The sequence below is a fragment of the Filicampus tigris genome, chromosome 6 (assembly GCF_054856515.1).
Source record: "Filicampus tigris isolate MCC_2025a chromosome 6, RoL_Ftig_1.0, whole genome shotgun sequence".
NCBI lineage: Eukaryota > Metazoa > Chordata > Actinopteri > Syngnathiformes > Syngnathidae > Filicampus > Filicampus tigris.
The window spans coordinates 1,990,001-2,007,703 of record NC_141222.1 but is presented as its reverse complement, the minus strand read 5'-3'; the positions used below and the strand labels follow the sequence as shown (position 1 = coordinate 2,007,703).

Below are 17,703 nucleotides of genomic sequence, written 5' to 3'. Positions count from 1 at the left end.
CGGTTCAGACTGCATTCGTATTGCAACAAATCTGTTAGGTATCTAATCTAGGACCACATATGAAAATGGCCCAAAACCTTGACTTAATAAAATGATAAAAATGATACACATTTTTTATACAAATAACACACACTTCAGTCGGTCGGACACTTATTTATTTTCCCAAGCCATACACAGCCGCAACATAAGGATGAAAGAGCCGCATGCGGCTCCGGAGGCGCGGGTTGCCTGGACACTCAGAATCAGCATCAACTCCCCCATTTTCAGGGCCCCTGAACACGCTTTCAAGCTTCTGTGTATCTACAACTCTCTGTTCACCCAGAATGGACTTCAAAGAGCACACTATGCTTAAGTGTTTACGTAAAAAAATCATCAGTACAACAAAATAAATCGGTCTGAATGCTGATGAATGAACCATCAGGCCTACAGTTAAAAAAAAGTGTCCCATTACTTTTTCTCTTTTAGTCCAGCTCGATAACTCCTCCAGATGGGCTTCCAGGGCACTGAGCTGTCCAAGCCCACAAAGACGACTCTCGATTTGAACTTCCACTTCAAGAAGCTTTCACACAATATTGAAAGACTGAAAGACATAATGACATTGTGCATGAGTTAGTACTGCATTTATTGGGTACAGAAAAGTTTTGAATTGGTGGTGAACAAATGACAGAATGTATTTGGCCTTTCCTAATCTATGAATGAGTTGAAACTTAAAAGGGTTTAAAATGTGATCAATATTGAAACAATTACATCGATATGCATTGTATTTCATTTGTTGAGTGGAATGTTGCTTTAATAAAACAGACTTATGTGTAAGGTTAAGCGGCAGAAAATTGACGGTCCTTCATAGATTCAAGCCGGGATGCTTTTGACCGTGAGGCCAAGATGCTAGATAAAAATTATTAATAGTTAAAGTAATTATTTAAAAATTAATTTCATGTCTAATGTGTTAGATTAGGGAACGGAATCACCACAGCCCTAGAGAAACCATACACTATTTCTAGTCATTAATTTTATATTTAGATACCGGGTAACTAAACATAATATGGCTAACAAAAAGGCAAAAAAAAAAGAGAAGAATTAATGTACAGTACTGTACAACACATTCAGCAGTGGTACATATAAATCACACGCCTTAGTTTCACCTTAATTCGCTATCATTTGCGCAAAAACAAACATCAAAAATGAAAATGGGAAAATAAGCGTCTTATCTCAAAATTGTACAAAAACGACATTATGATTTCAATTATCTGAAATTTGTCAGATTGGAATGTTAGACGTCGCTTGAATTCTGAACTGGTATTTACATGACGTGTTGTCTTTTTGCATATGATTCACGACAAAGTGCCAGTCACAATCCTGAAACAAAAGATGCATTGAGTCATCAATTTATTAGTCCTAAGATCAATACCGTAACGCTTTATGGCACAGGTGTCAAACTCCAGGCCCGGGATCCAGATCCGGCCCGCGACATTACTTTATGAGGCCCGCGAAGGCAAATCATGTGTGCTGACTTGACATGTTTCTTTTAACACTACATATGAGATATTGTTAACATTTGTTACCAATCCCTCCTTTAAAATACATTGAAAAGAGCTGAACAAACTATTTATTGGTTTCTGATTTCAAAACTAGTTATCCATCGATATGTTGTGTATATGTAATAAGGCAACTGTGCCTTGCAACGAGTATAAGTACGACCTGCTCTCATAAATCGTACTTCTTTCCTCTTTGCTGGCTTTATTTTTTAATATTTACTCATTTAATTACATAATTAATCATTCTTAAACTTAATAGCCTCATTCTGAGTTTGTGCAAACTTTCAGAGTGAGAATAATCATTCCGGAAAATAAATAAATAAATAAATCAATAAAATCATACCATGAATGATTACTGTCAAGTTTTGTGTATAACCTCAACTAATAAAATTTGTAGCTATACCAGTGCTTCTTTAAATGAATCAAATTCATGTGTTTGGACTACAAATATATATTTTTGAAATTTGGCAGACAGTGTGGCTGACAAAATAGAGCATGTACTGTGTATCTGTGATGGGAAGAGCAACACATTTGCACACATCTGGTTCTATTGGTGCTTGTGTAGTACATATAGTAGTTCTACTGTATACTTACAGTATTTGACTTCATCAATTTTGCAAGGTCCACTCCTCACTACCTGACTCTGGGCTAAGAAAACACACCAAAAAGATCAATGGAGTCGAGTAAAATAAATGCTAATAGACAACATGAGCAAATTAAGAAAACAACACCTCCCTGCAGAGGCATTCTAGGCACGGCAGGACATTAAAGGGGCACAGACTGTGGCCAAGTAATTAAATGTTGACCAAGTTTGTTGTTGTTAATTGAAGTTTACTTTCATTTTAGTTCATTTTCCCCGATATGCATTGAAAACTCAAGACCAGCGACTAGAGTTGGGTACGGAATCTTGATACCACTGCGACCAGTTCTTATACAACTAATATATATTCATTAAACAGCATAAATTTTGGTTACTCATAGCAATTTGCCCTCTGAATTTGCCTTAAGTCATGTGATGCAACCAAAGGCTTGCTGTCCACTCACTGGGGTCAGGTATCCATTCGTTTGATAAACTGCAGAAACCAAAAGCGCTCGAAAATGTGGCTTTATCTTGCCAGTAAAGATGTAAATTCTGCTTTTTCAACTTGTACATTTGTTAAATTCAGTTGTATTTAACTTAGGTGGAACACATTTGCACTTAATTTTTTGTCTGTTTTCAGAGGGACCATTTTTATTTCGCTTTTACAGTATGTGCAGTATATTTTAATTTAACCATTGAAGTATGTCATTAACTATATTTAAGTGCAGTGTTAATGTTTAAACAGTGGGAATATTACAGTGGCTTACATTAAAAAAAAAAAAAAACTCAACCTTGTTTTGGATGAATACTTAGACCTACTACACAATTGAATTTTAATGTTGGTCATTATTATGGCACAGGGAGTCCTCATTTAATGAACGGGTTTTGTTCCTACACTGGCGATGTAACACAAATTCCTGCGTATGCCGGATTTCACTGTTAAAGTCGGGATTTACGTCAAAATACTTTGTATGAAAAAACGAAAATACATTAAAATAAAAAGCATAAGATGCTGTACTTAGCATTACTGCTGAGAAGTGGATAGAGAAAGAGGAGAGGAGGGCGAAATTAAGATAAGAAGATAAGATAAGATATGAATGCCTTTATTGGTCCCACAGTGGGGAAATTTTCATTGTTACAGTAGCAAAGATATAGGTCACACAGGGGCGGCGGCATAATGTGGCCATTAATGTATAACATTGACGGCAAACATTTAGAATCAAACCTATGTAGATATACGCAGTAACATGTGTATATACACATGTGTATACACACCAACCTACATCTACATAAAAAATATGAGGAACACTCATTTCGGCCTGTACATAGTACAGAGGAAAAAATACTCTAAGTGACAGTGCTGCAGTGCTGTAGTGAAATGTAAGGAACAGCATTGGATAAAAATAAAACTAGACTAACAGTAGTGGGGAATGTTGAGTATTGCACGGTATGAAATTGGCAAAGATACTACCGGTGCGCAAACAGACACGATCGAGACACTCTGAGCATGCTCATTGCTCACTCCAAAGAATGCTGGTTTTTGTAGTACAGGAAGTGCTTGTATGCGGAAGTGCGTTGTTTAGCGCAAAACCCATCGCAAATACATGAGCAGAGGTAAAGAAGCTCAGAGATACAGCACAAAAGCACACTTTTGGAGCAAGGAGGAAACTGGCTGTTTCATTCATGTGATGAGTGACATGAATATCAAGTGTTTTATTGACAGTTGAAAGTAACAAGCGGAAATGCCGTCCATTTGAGTCATGACGCTGTGTGTCGCCGTACACAGTGGGTTTTTCAAATGCCAGAGCAACTCTATGTAAACGTAGTCTCTATGGTGCTGGGGACAAAATGGAGGAGGAGGCACAGATGTCCTAAGTCGAAACCTCGTAGGTCGCATTGGTCGTAATTTGAGGATTGCCAAAAAATTTGAGGAAAAGCCAAATATTTTTTTAAGTTGGTACTTGCTGTAAAAATTTGAACACCACTGCTCTACAATGAATGCATTTTTAACGATGCAGAACACTACCTTTGCTCTCCCCAATTTTCAGCTTTCATTTCACAAGATGCATCCCAAGAAGACTGCTTTAGAGCAGATGTTTGAGCTTTAGGATCCAGAGTTACTTTAAGCAACAACTACAGAGTATTGCCATTCCATCCATAAGGAAGCTGGCCAGCCTCCACCAAGACAAAGATATAGTGTATGTACTAGTACACACATTTTGTGTCTTACATAAACACTGAACTATATTTACAATTTCATATGCACCATGGATGACATGGTGCGATAGTGATTTCGGAGCAGCCACATTCATTCTGAATGGAGCGCTGACTCATTCATTTGGCCGCCTCTCCGACTCAACAACTGGTCATCCTCACTTTATGGCATCCGAAGCCCTTCAGTGGCCGCTCAGAGCTGTCATCCCCGAGGCGGGAGCCACAACTGTCCAGCCGGAGGAGCTGTGATGTGCCATTAGTATTAAGTACATATAGAATTGTAAATACGGTTCAGCATTGTAGTAAAACCCTATTATGTTTGTTGTATATACTGGGCTCATCTCATGTCTCTTAACCCATTTAGGACGGGAGTGCATATCCGCGTTCCTACCACTAGAGCTGGGAGCGATGTTGCGTGTTTCTCCCTTTAAAGCCAGAGAGCATATACTTCTTTTTTTTAATCCAATTCTCGGTCTCTTAGCCAATGAAATGCATAAAAATATACGTATGACGGTGTCGTGAGGAGTAATGGCAGCACAGTCGATCGCAAGAGCTCTGCTATAAGTCACGGCAGTGATATAGACGCCACGCTCGCGGACTTTAAAGCTGTGAAACCATCCAAACGTGATGTATGATTAAGCTATATGTTCGTAGGCAATGACGATTTCAACGTCTTTGTAAGAGAATACAGCATGGTAATTACCACTCGATTTTTTTTTTTTTTTTTTAATTTAAAAATTGTGCTTCACTTGCATCTTCGATTGAAACAGTAAAAATTAATAAACTCGGGCCTGTGTGAAAGCCACATGTCTAAATTTTCAAATTATTTTGGAATTATGTTTCTATCTGCTACAGGGGCTGAGATATTAATTATTTTGTAGGTGGCGATAATGTCAGGTTTTCAAGGGTGACTCCAAAGACGACCATAAGTTTTAAAGAGATGTCTCACAAGGGGCTTCGGACTGTAATGGGTTCAAGCCAGGAGAGCGGATATAATGTATCTTTTTCTTTTCTTAATCCAATTGTCGGTCTCCTAGCCAATTTATTGCATCAGAATATACACGTGACAGTGTCGCGAGACCGCTGAGGATGTCCCAGAATTTTTTCGAGCCGTAAGGTCAGACGCCGTCGATCGCGGGAGCTCTGAAATGAGTAACGACAGTGATATAGACAATGCACTTGTGGACTTTGAACCTGTGGAACCAATCGAACGTGATATATGTTTAAAGATACATGTTTGTAGACAATGACGATATAGACGTCTTTGTAACAGAATAGAGGATGGTAATTACCACTCGATTTTTTTTTTTTAAATTAGTGCTTTTTTTTAAAAAATAGTGCTTCTCTTACACTGACATCTTATTTTTACATCTTTGATTGAAACAGTAAATAATAATGAACTGTCTAAACTCTGAAATTATTTTGGAATTATGTTTCTATCTGCTACAGGGGAAATAAATTATTTTGTAGTGTTGAATTTCTGGGAGAACCTCAGGTTTAATAGGGTGATTCTGTAGTCGCCCTGAGCCAGGCGCTTTCGGCCTTAAAGGGACACTTGGGTAAGCTTAACATTGGCACTTATATAATAGGCATGTAAAAATGACATCAGTATTAAGATGCCCCCCCTCCCCAAAAGACTCTGCAGTGATTTAAGGTCTTTTTTTCTGATTAGATTTTCAACAAATTGCCCCGCCCCCTTTTGGGGCGTGGCTTATGTTATGTTTTCGGTCTCAACGGTGTACGTCACGGGAGGGAGGAAAGCGTGGTAATATTGCTCGCTTTGTCAGTTCTGTTGTCTAAAACGGCGACCGATCGACACCAAAATGCAAATGCTCATTACTACTCTTGTCCACTCCAACCTGTGAAAGTATAAAAGTGTTCTGCACAATAGTTTGGATTTATTGACATAAAACGTGATCTCATCATGATCACCTCCACAAAATCAAAAATACAGTGGCGATTGCTCCTCCACTTTCACAAGCTGAAGCGGACAAGAGCATTAAATGCGCACACGAACCCCAACTGGTTATATTTCTGACATTTAGCTACGCTAAACACGTGTCAACTCCCAGCAGGGAGACGGTGGCTTGCAGCGAGCAGCAGGGCAGGCAGATTGGATCTTTATACACCGAACCCTTGCCTCCCCGGCTAAAGGTAGGATAACAGGACGGGTAATAGCAACAACTAGCTTCAGGCCGTTAAAAGGTGTTAACACAACAACATTAGCTCCTTACTCTCCGCCCAGCGTGTGGAGGTGAACATGAGCCTGCGTCTTCATGTCGCGGGGTAGCCTCCAAGCAGTTGCGTGCGGTGTCCGACACTGCTTGTAGCCGCGACCTTCTGCCTGAGTGAAGCGGTGTGAGAGTGAGGCAAGCCCTCATCGAACAAGCGCCAATGTTCAGTGAACAAAAAGTTCCAGCGAGGCTGACTGCACAGACGAGTGTGGCCGCATTGGAACGTGCCGTTTCGGCTGTTATGTTCCAAATTGGACGGCGTGTTGTAGGTCGAAAACTGGGGCCATTCCTCATCCAAATAAATGTGCACATCTACTCATTTCCACTCTGTAAATATCCTGACTAGTGTTTAATGCCTCACCCGTCCTAACCGTGATCAGCAAAGAAGCAGTGTTTTTTTTTGTTTTTTTTTAAAGCTCAAGTCAACGCAAAACATTTTTTTTAAGAATATGTTCTACACAAGCCCACTAGTTGAAACAGGGCATTCTGATAAATATTGCGTTTGTGGAATAAGTGTTAATCCACTCATTTTTAGCCATCTCTGGGGCGGCGATTTTGTCTTCTGTCAACAGACAATGACATCACAACTGCTCATAACAACCAATCATGGCTCAGATTCAGAAAACAGATCAGCCGTGATTGGTCGTTCTTAAAATAGGTTTGGGTTGACTTCCGCTTTAAGCAAAGAAGCAGTGTGCGCTCGTCCCAGCATAAATCTATGTAGCTCTGCTCACTTCCACATTTCCTCATTCTCATATAGATCAGCCACAAAGAGGTTAATCCTTTTGATATTTTGAAGTGGGCAATTGATCGCCGGTTTTGGACGTTATAAGCAATGAAAGTACAATGATTTCCAATGGAGAGTTTGGAATCGGTTCCTCCCGTGACTCCAGCCGAACAAGGATAGAACGGTAGGGGGCGCGGCCATTGGCCTAATTAATGAGGGAGGTGTCATTCATGGAGTTACTTATTTCCTAATTTCTTCAAAATGAATAGATAATATAGAAAATGGCAACTCATTTCATTTTCCTAATCAAAAAATATATAAAATGAACTTGTTAATAAAAACATGGCCATCCCGGCCCCACCGTCCCCTTGACGGGTTAATGGGAAGTTGGCAACGTCCCTAGCTCCTCAAAACAACAATGAACGCGACCCGGACGTGGTCTCATGCCGCCATGTTAAGGAGCCCTGTTTAAGGTTGCCTTAAACGCACATCGAGGTCGAGGGTCGAGAATTGAGAATCAAGGAACTTCCACGGACTATCTTAAATCGGCCTATCTGATTTATTCTCTGCAGAAGGTGATATATGAAAATGGTCGTGTACCAGCAGGACCATCAATGATGCAGGACTTCAAATTAAATAGTTGTAATTCATGTTTTTGTCATGATTATCATAGTTTGAATATACATATTTTGCCATGTGTTCTATTTGGAGCATGTCTTGAAACCAAAAAGACTTGAGTACACTAGCTCAAACTGAACCAAACCTGTTTCTAAGGTTTGCACTGCAGTAAGCTGCTATTTCGCAAATGCATTTGGCCACATGAAAATTAAAAACACTTTAATGGTTCTTCAGTTTCTTGCATTAAACGTGATGCATAAGCAACATGTCTACATTTGTTTTTCATATTTACAAATCATTCCAATTGTGCACTGTGAGCATTATTAGCGGTGGATTGGAGGGGGCTGATGTTATTGGGACATACCAATTGCGCTCATCTTTGCATCTGCAAAACTGTAAAGCCATCATAACAGGCTATTTGACTTGAATTTAATCCCACTTGAAACAAAGCCTAAAGTGGAAATTTGCAGTGATAGTAATACTTCTGACATGCAGACGGTGCATGTGCAACAGGTGTAAATGATGTGACATCATCTTCAGAAAACGTCTGTTTGTGCCATTTTTCAAGGATTTCAAGGGCATGTACAGGTCTCAGTAGGGCTTCAATGCATTAACTCATGCATTTGTTTGTCCAAGCGAGGAGTTGTGGTTGCTTCCAAATGTCCAAATAATGTTTCCAAATGTCCAAATAATGTTTCCAAATGTCCAAATAATGCTTTCAGATAATGCTGAACTTGAAAAACCTTATCTGACTGAGGCCTGCTTGCATGCTTACCTCTTTGTCCACCCACACACACATCTGACTTAAGGCGGCCATCTTGCTTTCAACCCTTGACCTCACCAAGGAAAGCACGCCTCTAAATGCAGTAGCCATACCTGGCCATTGAGGGGCATACTAAACAAAAATAACCACATAAACCACATGTCATGTCATCTTCCAAATCGCTTATCCTATACAGGGTCGCGGGGAGTTGCTGGAGCCTATCCCAGCCGTCAATGGGCGAAGGCAGACTACACCCCGAACTGGTCGCCAGCCAGTCGCAGGGCACACATAGACACTGTCACTGAGCGGGAATCGATCCCACGCTGCCCGCACACAACTCAGGTGTGTGTACCACTACACTATCAGTGACCCCCACATAAAGGTCAAGAATTCAAACAACAGAACTGGTTGGCGAGACAAAGCTGCTGGTGCCGACTGCTACATTCACACCAAACGCGGATGATGCGTTTCTGGTGGCGCGTTTGTATTGAGTCAATGTTGTTCACGCGGGCGGGCGGTACAAATGATGCGTCTGGAGTGGTGGGATGCGGAGCGAAGCACCGTCGCGTAAAACGAGTCAACTTTTTGCCACTCCGCCTCGCGGCAGCCAATCAACATCGGACATACTGCGGCAGCCAATCAGCATCGGGCATACTAGCCTCACACAGAGCCAAACAGCATCCTGTTCACTCGCCGGCTTTTTTTTTTTTTTTTTTTTTTACAGTTCTTGAACTTTACCAAGACAGCAATATTGTTAGCATTAGCATAGTGTGTGATATGATTGTGATGTTGAAAAATGCTATTGTAGTCTACTACCAAGCGAAGCCCCTCCCCTCTCCGCTGTAAGCGAATGAGCGGCTGCAGCATTCAAGATTCAAATTTCCCGCGGTCAAATGCGAGCGAATCAAGCGACCCGGAACGTTTCATCCGTGTTTGGTGTGAACGTAGCATCAGAGTGCTGCTGCCCTCTAGTGGGTAAATGAGGCAACAGCATTTGGTGTAAGCTACTTCATATGTTGCTCAATTTATTATGTCTATGTGCGGGCCAGACGTTATGGGTTTTAGACAGAGGCTGCGGACCGGATAAAATTTGATTACGGTCAGCATTTGGCCCCCGGGCCGGACTTTGGATATGCTTATGTAAACAGAGGAGCGAGGACTCAGGAACGTGCAACTTAAGTTATGAGACGCACCCACTGTATTTTTATGGCCTTTGCGACGGCCAGCGGGTGGCTCGGCCTCATGTGAATCCAGGAAATGGACATGTGTAGTGAGTTCCTTCACTGTCAGGCAATCAGATGACAGTGACAACACGGCACCACTAGGCCCCAGACAGCTGGTGTATTAGAACCGCCTCCGAGAGGGTTCTGAAAAGCGGTTAAATTGTTGCCATTCAGCCCCGAAAAATGGAAAAGCAACCACTGGGGGCCAAGCAAGGCCATCTCGATGTGGAACCGGTCTAATGGAAAAGCGCCATAATTAACGTGCAAATGTTGACTCCCCTTTGTTTGTTTTTTTTGTATTGTAGTTTTGTTAGAGTACATTTTAATGTGCACTTTACTTGTAAACCTTTTGAACAGTATCGTAGCTCGAGTGGTGATTTTCCTTAATAAAAACCTGTAAAAATCTGTGGAAAGGTATAAGTTCAGGCACGCGAACTGTTTTAAAAATACTGGTTTGGCACTGGTATTGGAAAAGAACAAACGATACCCACTCCTACAGACAACATTAGTAAATTGTTTTCGAAATCTGTCAGTTTGAAGCATTATAGATTTTACGAAGCATTCTCTGGAAGTGTTACATGGGCCCTGGCAGAGGCTTTTGCTTTTTGAGGATCCATCTAGCTCTAAAATGCATTATTGTCCCGTGGTTCCTGATTTTCACCATACACGCAACACACAGAAAACGATGCAGTTTGACAAGAACAATTGGACAAGACATTTGAATGTATGCTCTACCTTCTTTCCTTGTGTCCTTAGTTCCTTGTGTCTCTGCAGGACCAAGTCGATGACGTCACAAAGGGTAGAAATCTTCCTTGCTACAAAGCCCCTCTGAAGGAACTGTTGCTTGGAGACTATTGGCTTGTACTGGAAGATGTCTCGCAGAACCTTGATAAAGAAATTGGGAGGCTGAAAAGACACGACTTGTGGAAAATGAAAATTGGCACTAATGTCATTATACACAGTAAATTTAAATATTTCTCTCACTTCGCACAATCCTCCTGTCCAGACACATCGTATATTCAAATAAAAATGACAAACCGAATAATATGAAGTTCAGATCAGAGGCCTACAATTCGATTCGATTCGGATGCATCACTTCAGTGGCTTACATTTTATAGTTCATCTAAAACACTGGTACCTTTTTTAAAACAATTGCAGAACTCAAGGAAGAGCAAGGATTTATATTTCACACTTTTACTATTATTAAAGTGGAAAAGCAACCGTGTGTGTCGTTTACGTGTGTCAACACAAATTTCAAAAAGCATTTGTAGCAATAAATGTCTGTAACTTCTCCTACAACAAAAATATATACAAACATTTCAACTTTATCTGATTTAGCGTAACCTGTATTTTAATACTTGAAAGTGCAATTTGCATCATCTGATTAACATTATTGTGTAACTTAGCAATGAATGCTGCTTTTATTTAACCTAATGTAGCACCTGATGTAGTATATTTTCTTTTAACCCATTAAAGCCTAAAGCGCCTGGCTCCACAGCTCCCCAAAACCTAAGGTCATCTTTGGAATTACCCTTGAAGACCTGAAGTTTTCCCAGATATTCAACACCTACGAAATAATTAATAGCTCAGCCCCTGTAGCAGATAGAAACATCATTCCAAAAGAATTTGAGTCCTTATACGTGTGGCTTTCACACAGGCCCGAGTTTATTTACTGTTTCAATCAAAGATGTAAAAATAAAGTGTCAGTGCAAAAGAAGCACTATTTTTAATTTTAAAAATCAAGTGGTAATTACCATCCTCTATTTTGTTACAAAGACGTCAACCCCGCAAACTCCAGCTGTTGCTGAACCTAACCTAAAAACTAAATATATTATAATTATTATTATTATTATTATAACGACCATTATTATGAATATTAACACCTGTGCTAGAGAAAAACGGAGCAAATTCGTAATCAGAGCAAAAAAATAAAAATCTGGAAAAGTTAACTTGCATCCCTGATTTAATTTTTTTTGAAAATATAAGTTTCAAAATAATCTTTTTATTTTTCAATCTTTTTTTTATTACTTTTCAAATAAACACTAAACGGACGACTTCCAACGCTTCATGGTCGTTCATTTGTAGATTTTCTCTCATAAATGACTTGACCAGTTGCTTCGTGTTCTGGTAAGTTTCCTTATGTGTTTCCGGTATGTCATTGGACATTTGCGCATTGTCGTGTGACAGAATTTTTAGTAAGTCAAGTTTCCTGAGTTGCTCCTCCATTGAGGTCATTGACTCACGTGTGCAGAAAAGATCCATTGAAATGCTCAAACTGTCTGGATCACATGAACTCGGTTACTTTCATACACGCTTGCTGTCGCAATTTAAGTCAATGTAAAATTACAGATCATCAATGTACTCCTCCGCAAACGATTCCAACTTGAGTTGGAGAAGCTGGTTATAGTTTCATTGTAGTTTATTTTTTTGTTTCATCAGCATTTTTGGAACGACTGCCTCGAACTGTTCACAGCGCCATGCAGGCGTTGGACATCTTTTTGTACAGCTTCCCAAGGCGCAGGATTATTTTTATACACACTGCTTAATCGAGGGTTGGACATTGAATTTTCGGTTTAATCAGTGGTGTGTTCCTTTCAGATATGTTGGTTAAAGAGTAGGGAAGGACGATCATGGGAAAAATAATGATCACGCTTATTTCTATTGAAATCACGATTTAGTGATTTCAACACTTTTTTGATTTATTCAACTACTACTACTCCAAACTATCATCATGTCCTCATGACCATTCTTCCCTGCACATTGAACACTTTATTCTTGACTACTCTTCCTTATGTCAAGTACAAAATGACTTTGTAAACACCATGTGAAATTCAAGCTTCTTGCTTTTTCATTCTGCTACATACACACCTTTGATGCCTTGTATCTGTACATACATTAATGCCTTCAATGAGCATTAGTCTCATCTCTCTATTCCCAAGTCTTGGGATTTACTGGGCTAACCTGGGATATGGGTGATTGCATTTCGTGCCACGTTGTGTGGAAATGTGAATTGGTACGACAATAAGGGTCACTGGATTATTGTATCCTTGAATTTTGAGGAAAGGAAAATTCCCTGAATCATTAAAAACTCAACTTTAAATATAACTATACATATAAAATCCATATAAATAAACAAAATAGTGAGAAAGTAAAAATAATACACTAAAATTACAGCAAATTGAAAACAAAAAACAGCTATACTGTATACACAAACAGGTGTTGTTCCTGCGCATTTTGGCCTCTTAGGGGCAGTGTGGTGCCGTGCAAGGATGGAGTACATCAGGGGTCTTCAATCCTGTTCCCCGAGGACCGGTGTCCTGCCTGTTCTCCGTCTGTCCCCGCTGCAACACACACCTGATTCAAATGATCAGGATCGTTATCCAGCTTCTGCAGACCTTTGGTAAATATCTGTAGCAGGGTGAGATGGAAAACAGGCAGGACACCGGCCCTCGAGGAACCGGATTGAAGACTCCTGGAGTACATTTTACGATGGGAATAAAATAAAGTTGATATTTCACAGATTGGGGAGAATTTCTGCCTTTAAGTAGTGTTATCTGACGTGTGTATGTGTTTCCACAGCGTTTGTGTGTGAATGTTCGCCATTTGAAGGAATATCACTCCCGAAGTCAATGCTGATGTCACCAGGCCCTAGCCTGACCCACAATTGACGCACTGATTGGCAACAATTAATCCCAACCAGATGCAGGTGCGCAGCCTGGGCCAAGGGGACAGTGATTGGAGGAGAGGGTACACGAGTTGTGCTCTTAAACCCCTCTCTGGCAGACAGTGGGGGAGAGACACAGGTGCAACACGTCGTGTGAGAGGGCTGCACATTAATTATGCCGCTTTTCCATTAGCCCGGTTCCACATCGAGATGGCCAAGCAAGGCAGACGGCGACTGACAGTGGGCAAGCAATCAGGCAAGCATGGATCTTTATAACGATTATAAAATTTAAACATTCAGAGAAGCCAAATACATTTTTAAAAGGTCCCAGCCCTATCACAGCTATGGCACGATTGCATTTTTTTGCATCGAGTCACTTGATTTGGAGTATCTACCGCTGTCATGCGATGTAGAAGAAAAAGACCACATCCAAACTGACTAAATTATCTATTTTCTTCCCTCCAAGTCAGTGCGTCAAAAATACCATGACAATAAAAACAATGTCACTTGCCATAATAATTCAACTTAAATAGCACGAATGGGAAATTATTCATCAGAAGAGCAGTGTCGGCAGTAGAACACTGCAGGTCATGCAACTTAATAATACATTGTTCATTTGTCAATTTGTTTTACAGAGTAGAAGAGAAAGGAGGAGCTAGACAAAATTGTTCAGAGCATCCAAAGCAGAGCGAGAGTCATGATTGGTGCAGATTTTAACAGGCATGTTGATGCAGGAAACAGAGAGGAGGAAGAAGTGATAGACATGCACGCGCAAAATGGGTGTGACCAAATAATGTGGCTGGTGTGACCAACTGAAAAAGTAGACCTACGTAAGCTCCAAAAATCTCTGTGCTAGAGTGAGGTACCTTATAGACTGTGTCTGTGAATCTGAGGTCAGTTTTGCCTGCCAGCTGCAGTCCGTTTGCCACCAGTTGCTCAGCAAAAGGCAGAGAAAACGTGGTGAGGATGAAGCTCAATATTGGCAGGAAAGCTGAGGGGTCTCCTTCGGAGAGGCTGATGTGAAATAGAATTTGAAGTTGTGAAACAGAACCACCAGGAAGAAATGACAGACTTCACACAACAAAGAACACTAACACTATTTATAATATTTTAAGTGATTTAATACATACATTAATTTAACACTTGAGTGCTACTGTTTGTATTTTGGTGATTTTACATCAAAATTGTGTATCACTGACAATATCTGACAGGACATTGATTAATTACACTTTTAATGTATAGAAAATGGACTTGCCAATGCCCAAAAGTGTTTAGCCATTTATCAAACTGGTTCAAGTAATACAGTGTAATAGCGCTGAAACTGCACCTAATTATTATAATAATCAATTAACCTGTTGATTAATTTGTCGATTAATCGGATACAATAAAATAACTTTTAATTTCCATCAAAATATTCAAAAACACGACTTTATTTCAAACTGTCACTTGAAAAAATGTACAAACAGTAATTAAGATTCAGTTACTGCTTGGTTCCATGACAGCTAATGTTGATCATAGTTTTTCAACGTAAACACAGATATTTACTAGTGTTTTATATCTTTTATTTTACTTCAACACAAATATAATAAATCTGCTTTCATGGAGGACTGCAGAAATCTGAGATTTAGTCAGCAAGATTAAATTCTGAGGATTTGGACAATTTTAAGTTCAAACAATGTTTCTTAATGATTAATCAAGTATCAGAATCATTTGCGATTAATTTGTTAATCGATCAGTTGTCTACTAATGGATTAGTCCTTTCACCCCGACCGTATGAAGTATATTAGAATTACCTTTTTTGTTGCAGTATGAGAATGCGTTTTAAGAGCCCGTGCTGAATTTGAAAGTTTGCTCTTTTGCACTGAAAAAAATGATCTCCACTTTTTATGCTTCTTTAATGATTATGGTAATAGGGGGAATATTGGTTTAAAATGCATAAAAACACGTTACATGAGTTCAAATATGGGGTGCATTTTATTGAGTGGAAAAGTATTCGATTTCCTACAACTCTGTCAGAATTCTGGCTCCCACAGAAGTTAACATTGAGATGATTACAAAGTCCATAGTCCAGTGCTGAAAGAAAATCCAAGTCACTGTGGTAACAGACCAACTTTAACTTCTTCTGGTTGTTAATAAAACCGATAAAACACTGCGACAAGTTACTAAGCCATTTTTCTATGCAATCAGGGCATAAGATTTAAAAAATGGTGGTGGGGGAGAGACGTTCCAGTACACCGCTCTGTGAAACGACACCGACTGGAATAAATACTAAAATTCTTAAAGAAAGTGTCTAACAGGAAGTCTCCATGACAGCCCTCAGGAATAAGGTGGATATATGATGGACTAACAATTGGCCCCTTGTGGCTGAAGCCACAGGGCAGCAGTCTTTCATTGCCACTGTTACTAACAAATTGTGTTCAGTTTTCACAGAAAACAGAGACTGTCACAGCTAATTTGAATCTGAATTTAGACAAGTGACTTTGCTTTGAATTAAATGAAAGAAAAAATGTATAGTTACATTTCAGTGAGGTACAATTACAGTTTCAGAGAAAATGAAATAACTTTCATAATTTTAAATTCAGGTTCAAGTTTTTCAACAAACATTTCAGTTCAAAACTAATAAATTCAAATTGTACAATTCAAATCAAGTTTTTCAATGACCATACGTTTTCGGCGTAGAGACAGAAAATGAAAACGCCGCAGGGACATCAATGTATTCAAGTTAGGCGCGCTTCGCGGGTGGCAACACAAGATGGCCGCGGGTGGCTTCACTTCTGGCTACAGCAAGAGTCCTTTACACTGGCTCACGGTTACCCTGCCATGAAAAAATTAATTTGGAGGTCATTCTGTCAGATGCGTTTGGCCAAGTCACGAAAATAACATTTTTAAAATTGATTGTTCTACGCTGTTCTCGCATTCCATGAAAAACAAATGCCAGCCCGCCAAAGTGAAAGATTCACTTTTTGAACATAAGAGACTCCCAATAACTAAATACAATTACAAGCTAATCTCCAGCTGCTAGAAAGCCTTTTTCTGTTTAATTTTGAAATCTGTACTACTAGCATATTGTTGCTGGTTGGCGGAAACCTCGTATGTCCAAATATGGTCTTTTTTTTTTTTTTTTCTCAAAATCGATACTAATGGTCCATCCCCACTTTGTCTATTATTTCTACACAATTTTAGCCAATTTAAAGTGGTGACAATAGCAAATACACATTCAAATACACTGCCGCTTTTGAAGGCAAATTAGGTTTGAGAAGTCGTGCAGAATTGTGGCAAAACTAATTCAGTTTCCTCCATCTGCGGAAGCTGTGGCGTAATTGTCGCCACTGTTAAGCGTCTGGATCGTTTTTTTTTTTGGACAATAATGAGTAAAAATAGTAAGGTTCACTGGATTAAGTTGGCTTGTTTGTTTAATATGGATCGATGTGATGCTTTGTCGCAGAAGAACCTCCAGTTCATTTTAATATCCACTTTATAGACGGGGTTAGTTGGCTCATTGTTTTATGTATTGCATCACTCATGGCTTTAGATCTTTAAGAAGGCATTTGTGAATATACTGCAGGGCAGACGTTTCCTTTTGGGATGTTTTCAAAGGCTTTTTGCACAGCAGGGGCTTCACATGATCGCCAACTTTGAAGTACTCGGCTGCCGCTGGTCTACTGATGGGTTAATGATACCTTATGGAGTGTATTGACACAGTATACGAACTGTGTTGACACTGTATTGGTCAGTCAACACTGACCTCTGCTGTACATCAAAAATCATTGCAGGTACACATTATGTAAAAAAGGATAATCTTGCGCGCTGTAAACCCCAAAATAGCCTGTAGAATATATCAACTTTAATTGCTAGTTCTGTTCTTAAAATATGATTTCATATTTGTATAACTTCACTTAGTCCCTTTGTTAACTGAGTAAAGTTGTGTATAAGGGTTCAAAATGTGCTTCTTTGTGTAAATGCTCAAATGAGTTGACAAGCAAAACAGCAAATTTTCATAGTTAAAATGTTCAACTTATGTACGGGAATATGTGTACCAAAGTGTTCAATCATATGAACAAAAAAACTCATTCATTCGTACATTTTTATTGAGGAACAAAAGTTTCCCAAGTGTCTTTGCTCCAATACGATTTATCCTCTTTGAC

General features: G+C 39.6%; 1 protein-coding gene across 2 annotated transcripts in view; it reads right to left on the bottom strand.

Moving 5' to 3' along the window:
* Positions 1-405: 405 nt before the first annotated feature.
* The window catches only part of cep44 (centrosomal protein 44), a 24,813-nt gene continuing 7,515 nt past the window's right edge, over positions 406-17,703 (bottom strand). Inside the window, exons 3-6 of one of the 2 annotated variants that reach the window (XM_086034051.1) lie at positions 14,425-14,572; positions 10,630-10,779; positions 2,130-2,183; positions 431-580 (exon numbers count right to left, since the gene is read on the bottom strand). In XM_086034051.1, the coding sequence (XP_085890177.1) occupies positions 2,169-2,183; positions 10,630-10,779; positions 14,425-14,572 (313 nt within the window). In that variant the 3' untranslated portion in view covers positions 431-580; positions 2,130-2,168. Of the gene's footprint in view, positions 581-2,129; positions 2,184-10,629; positions 10,780-14,424; positions 14,573-17,703 lie in introns of both variants that reach the window. The other variant, XM_086034050.1, reaches the window with a different exon arrangement.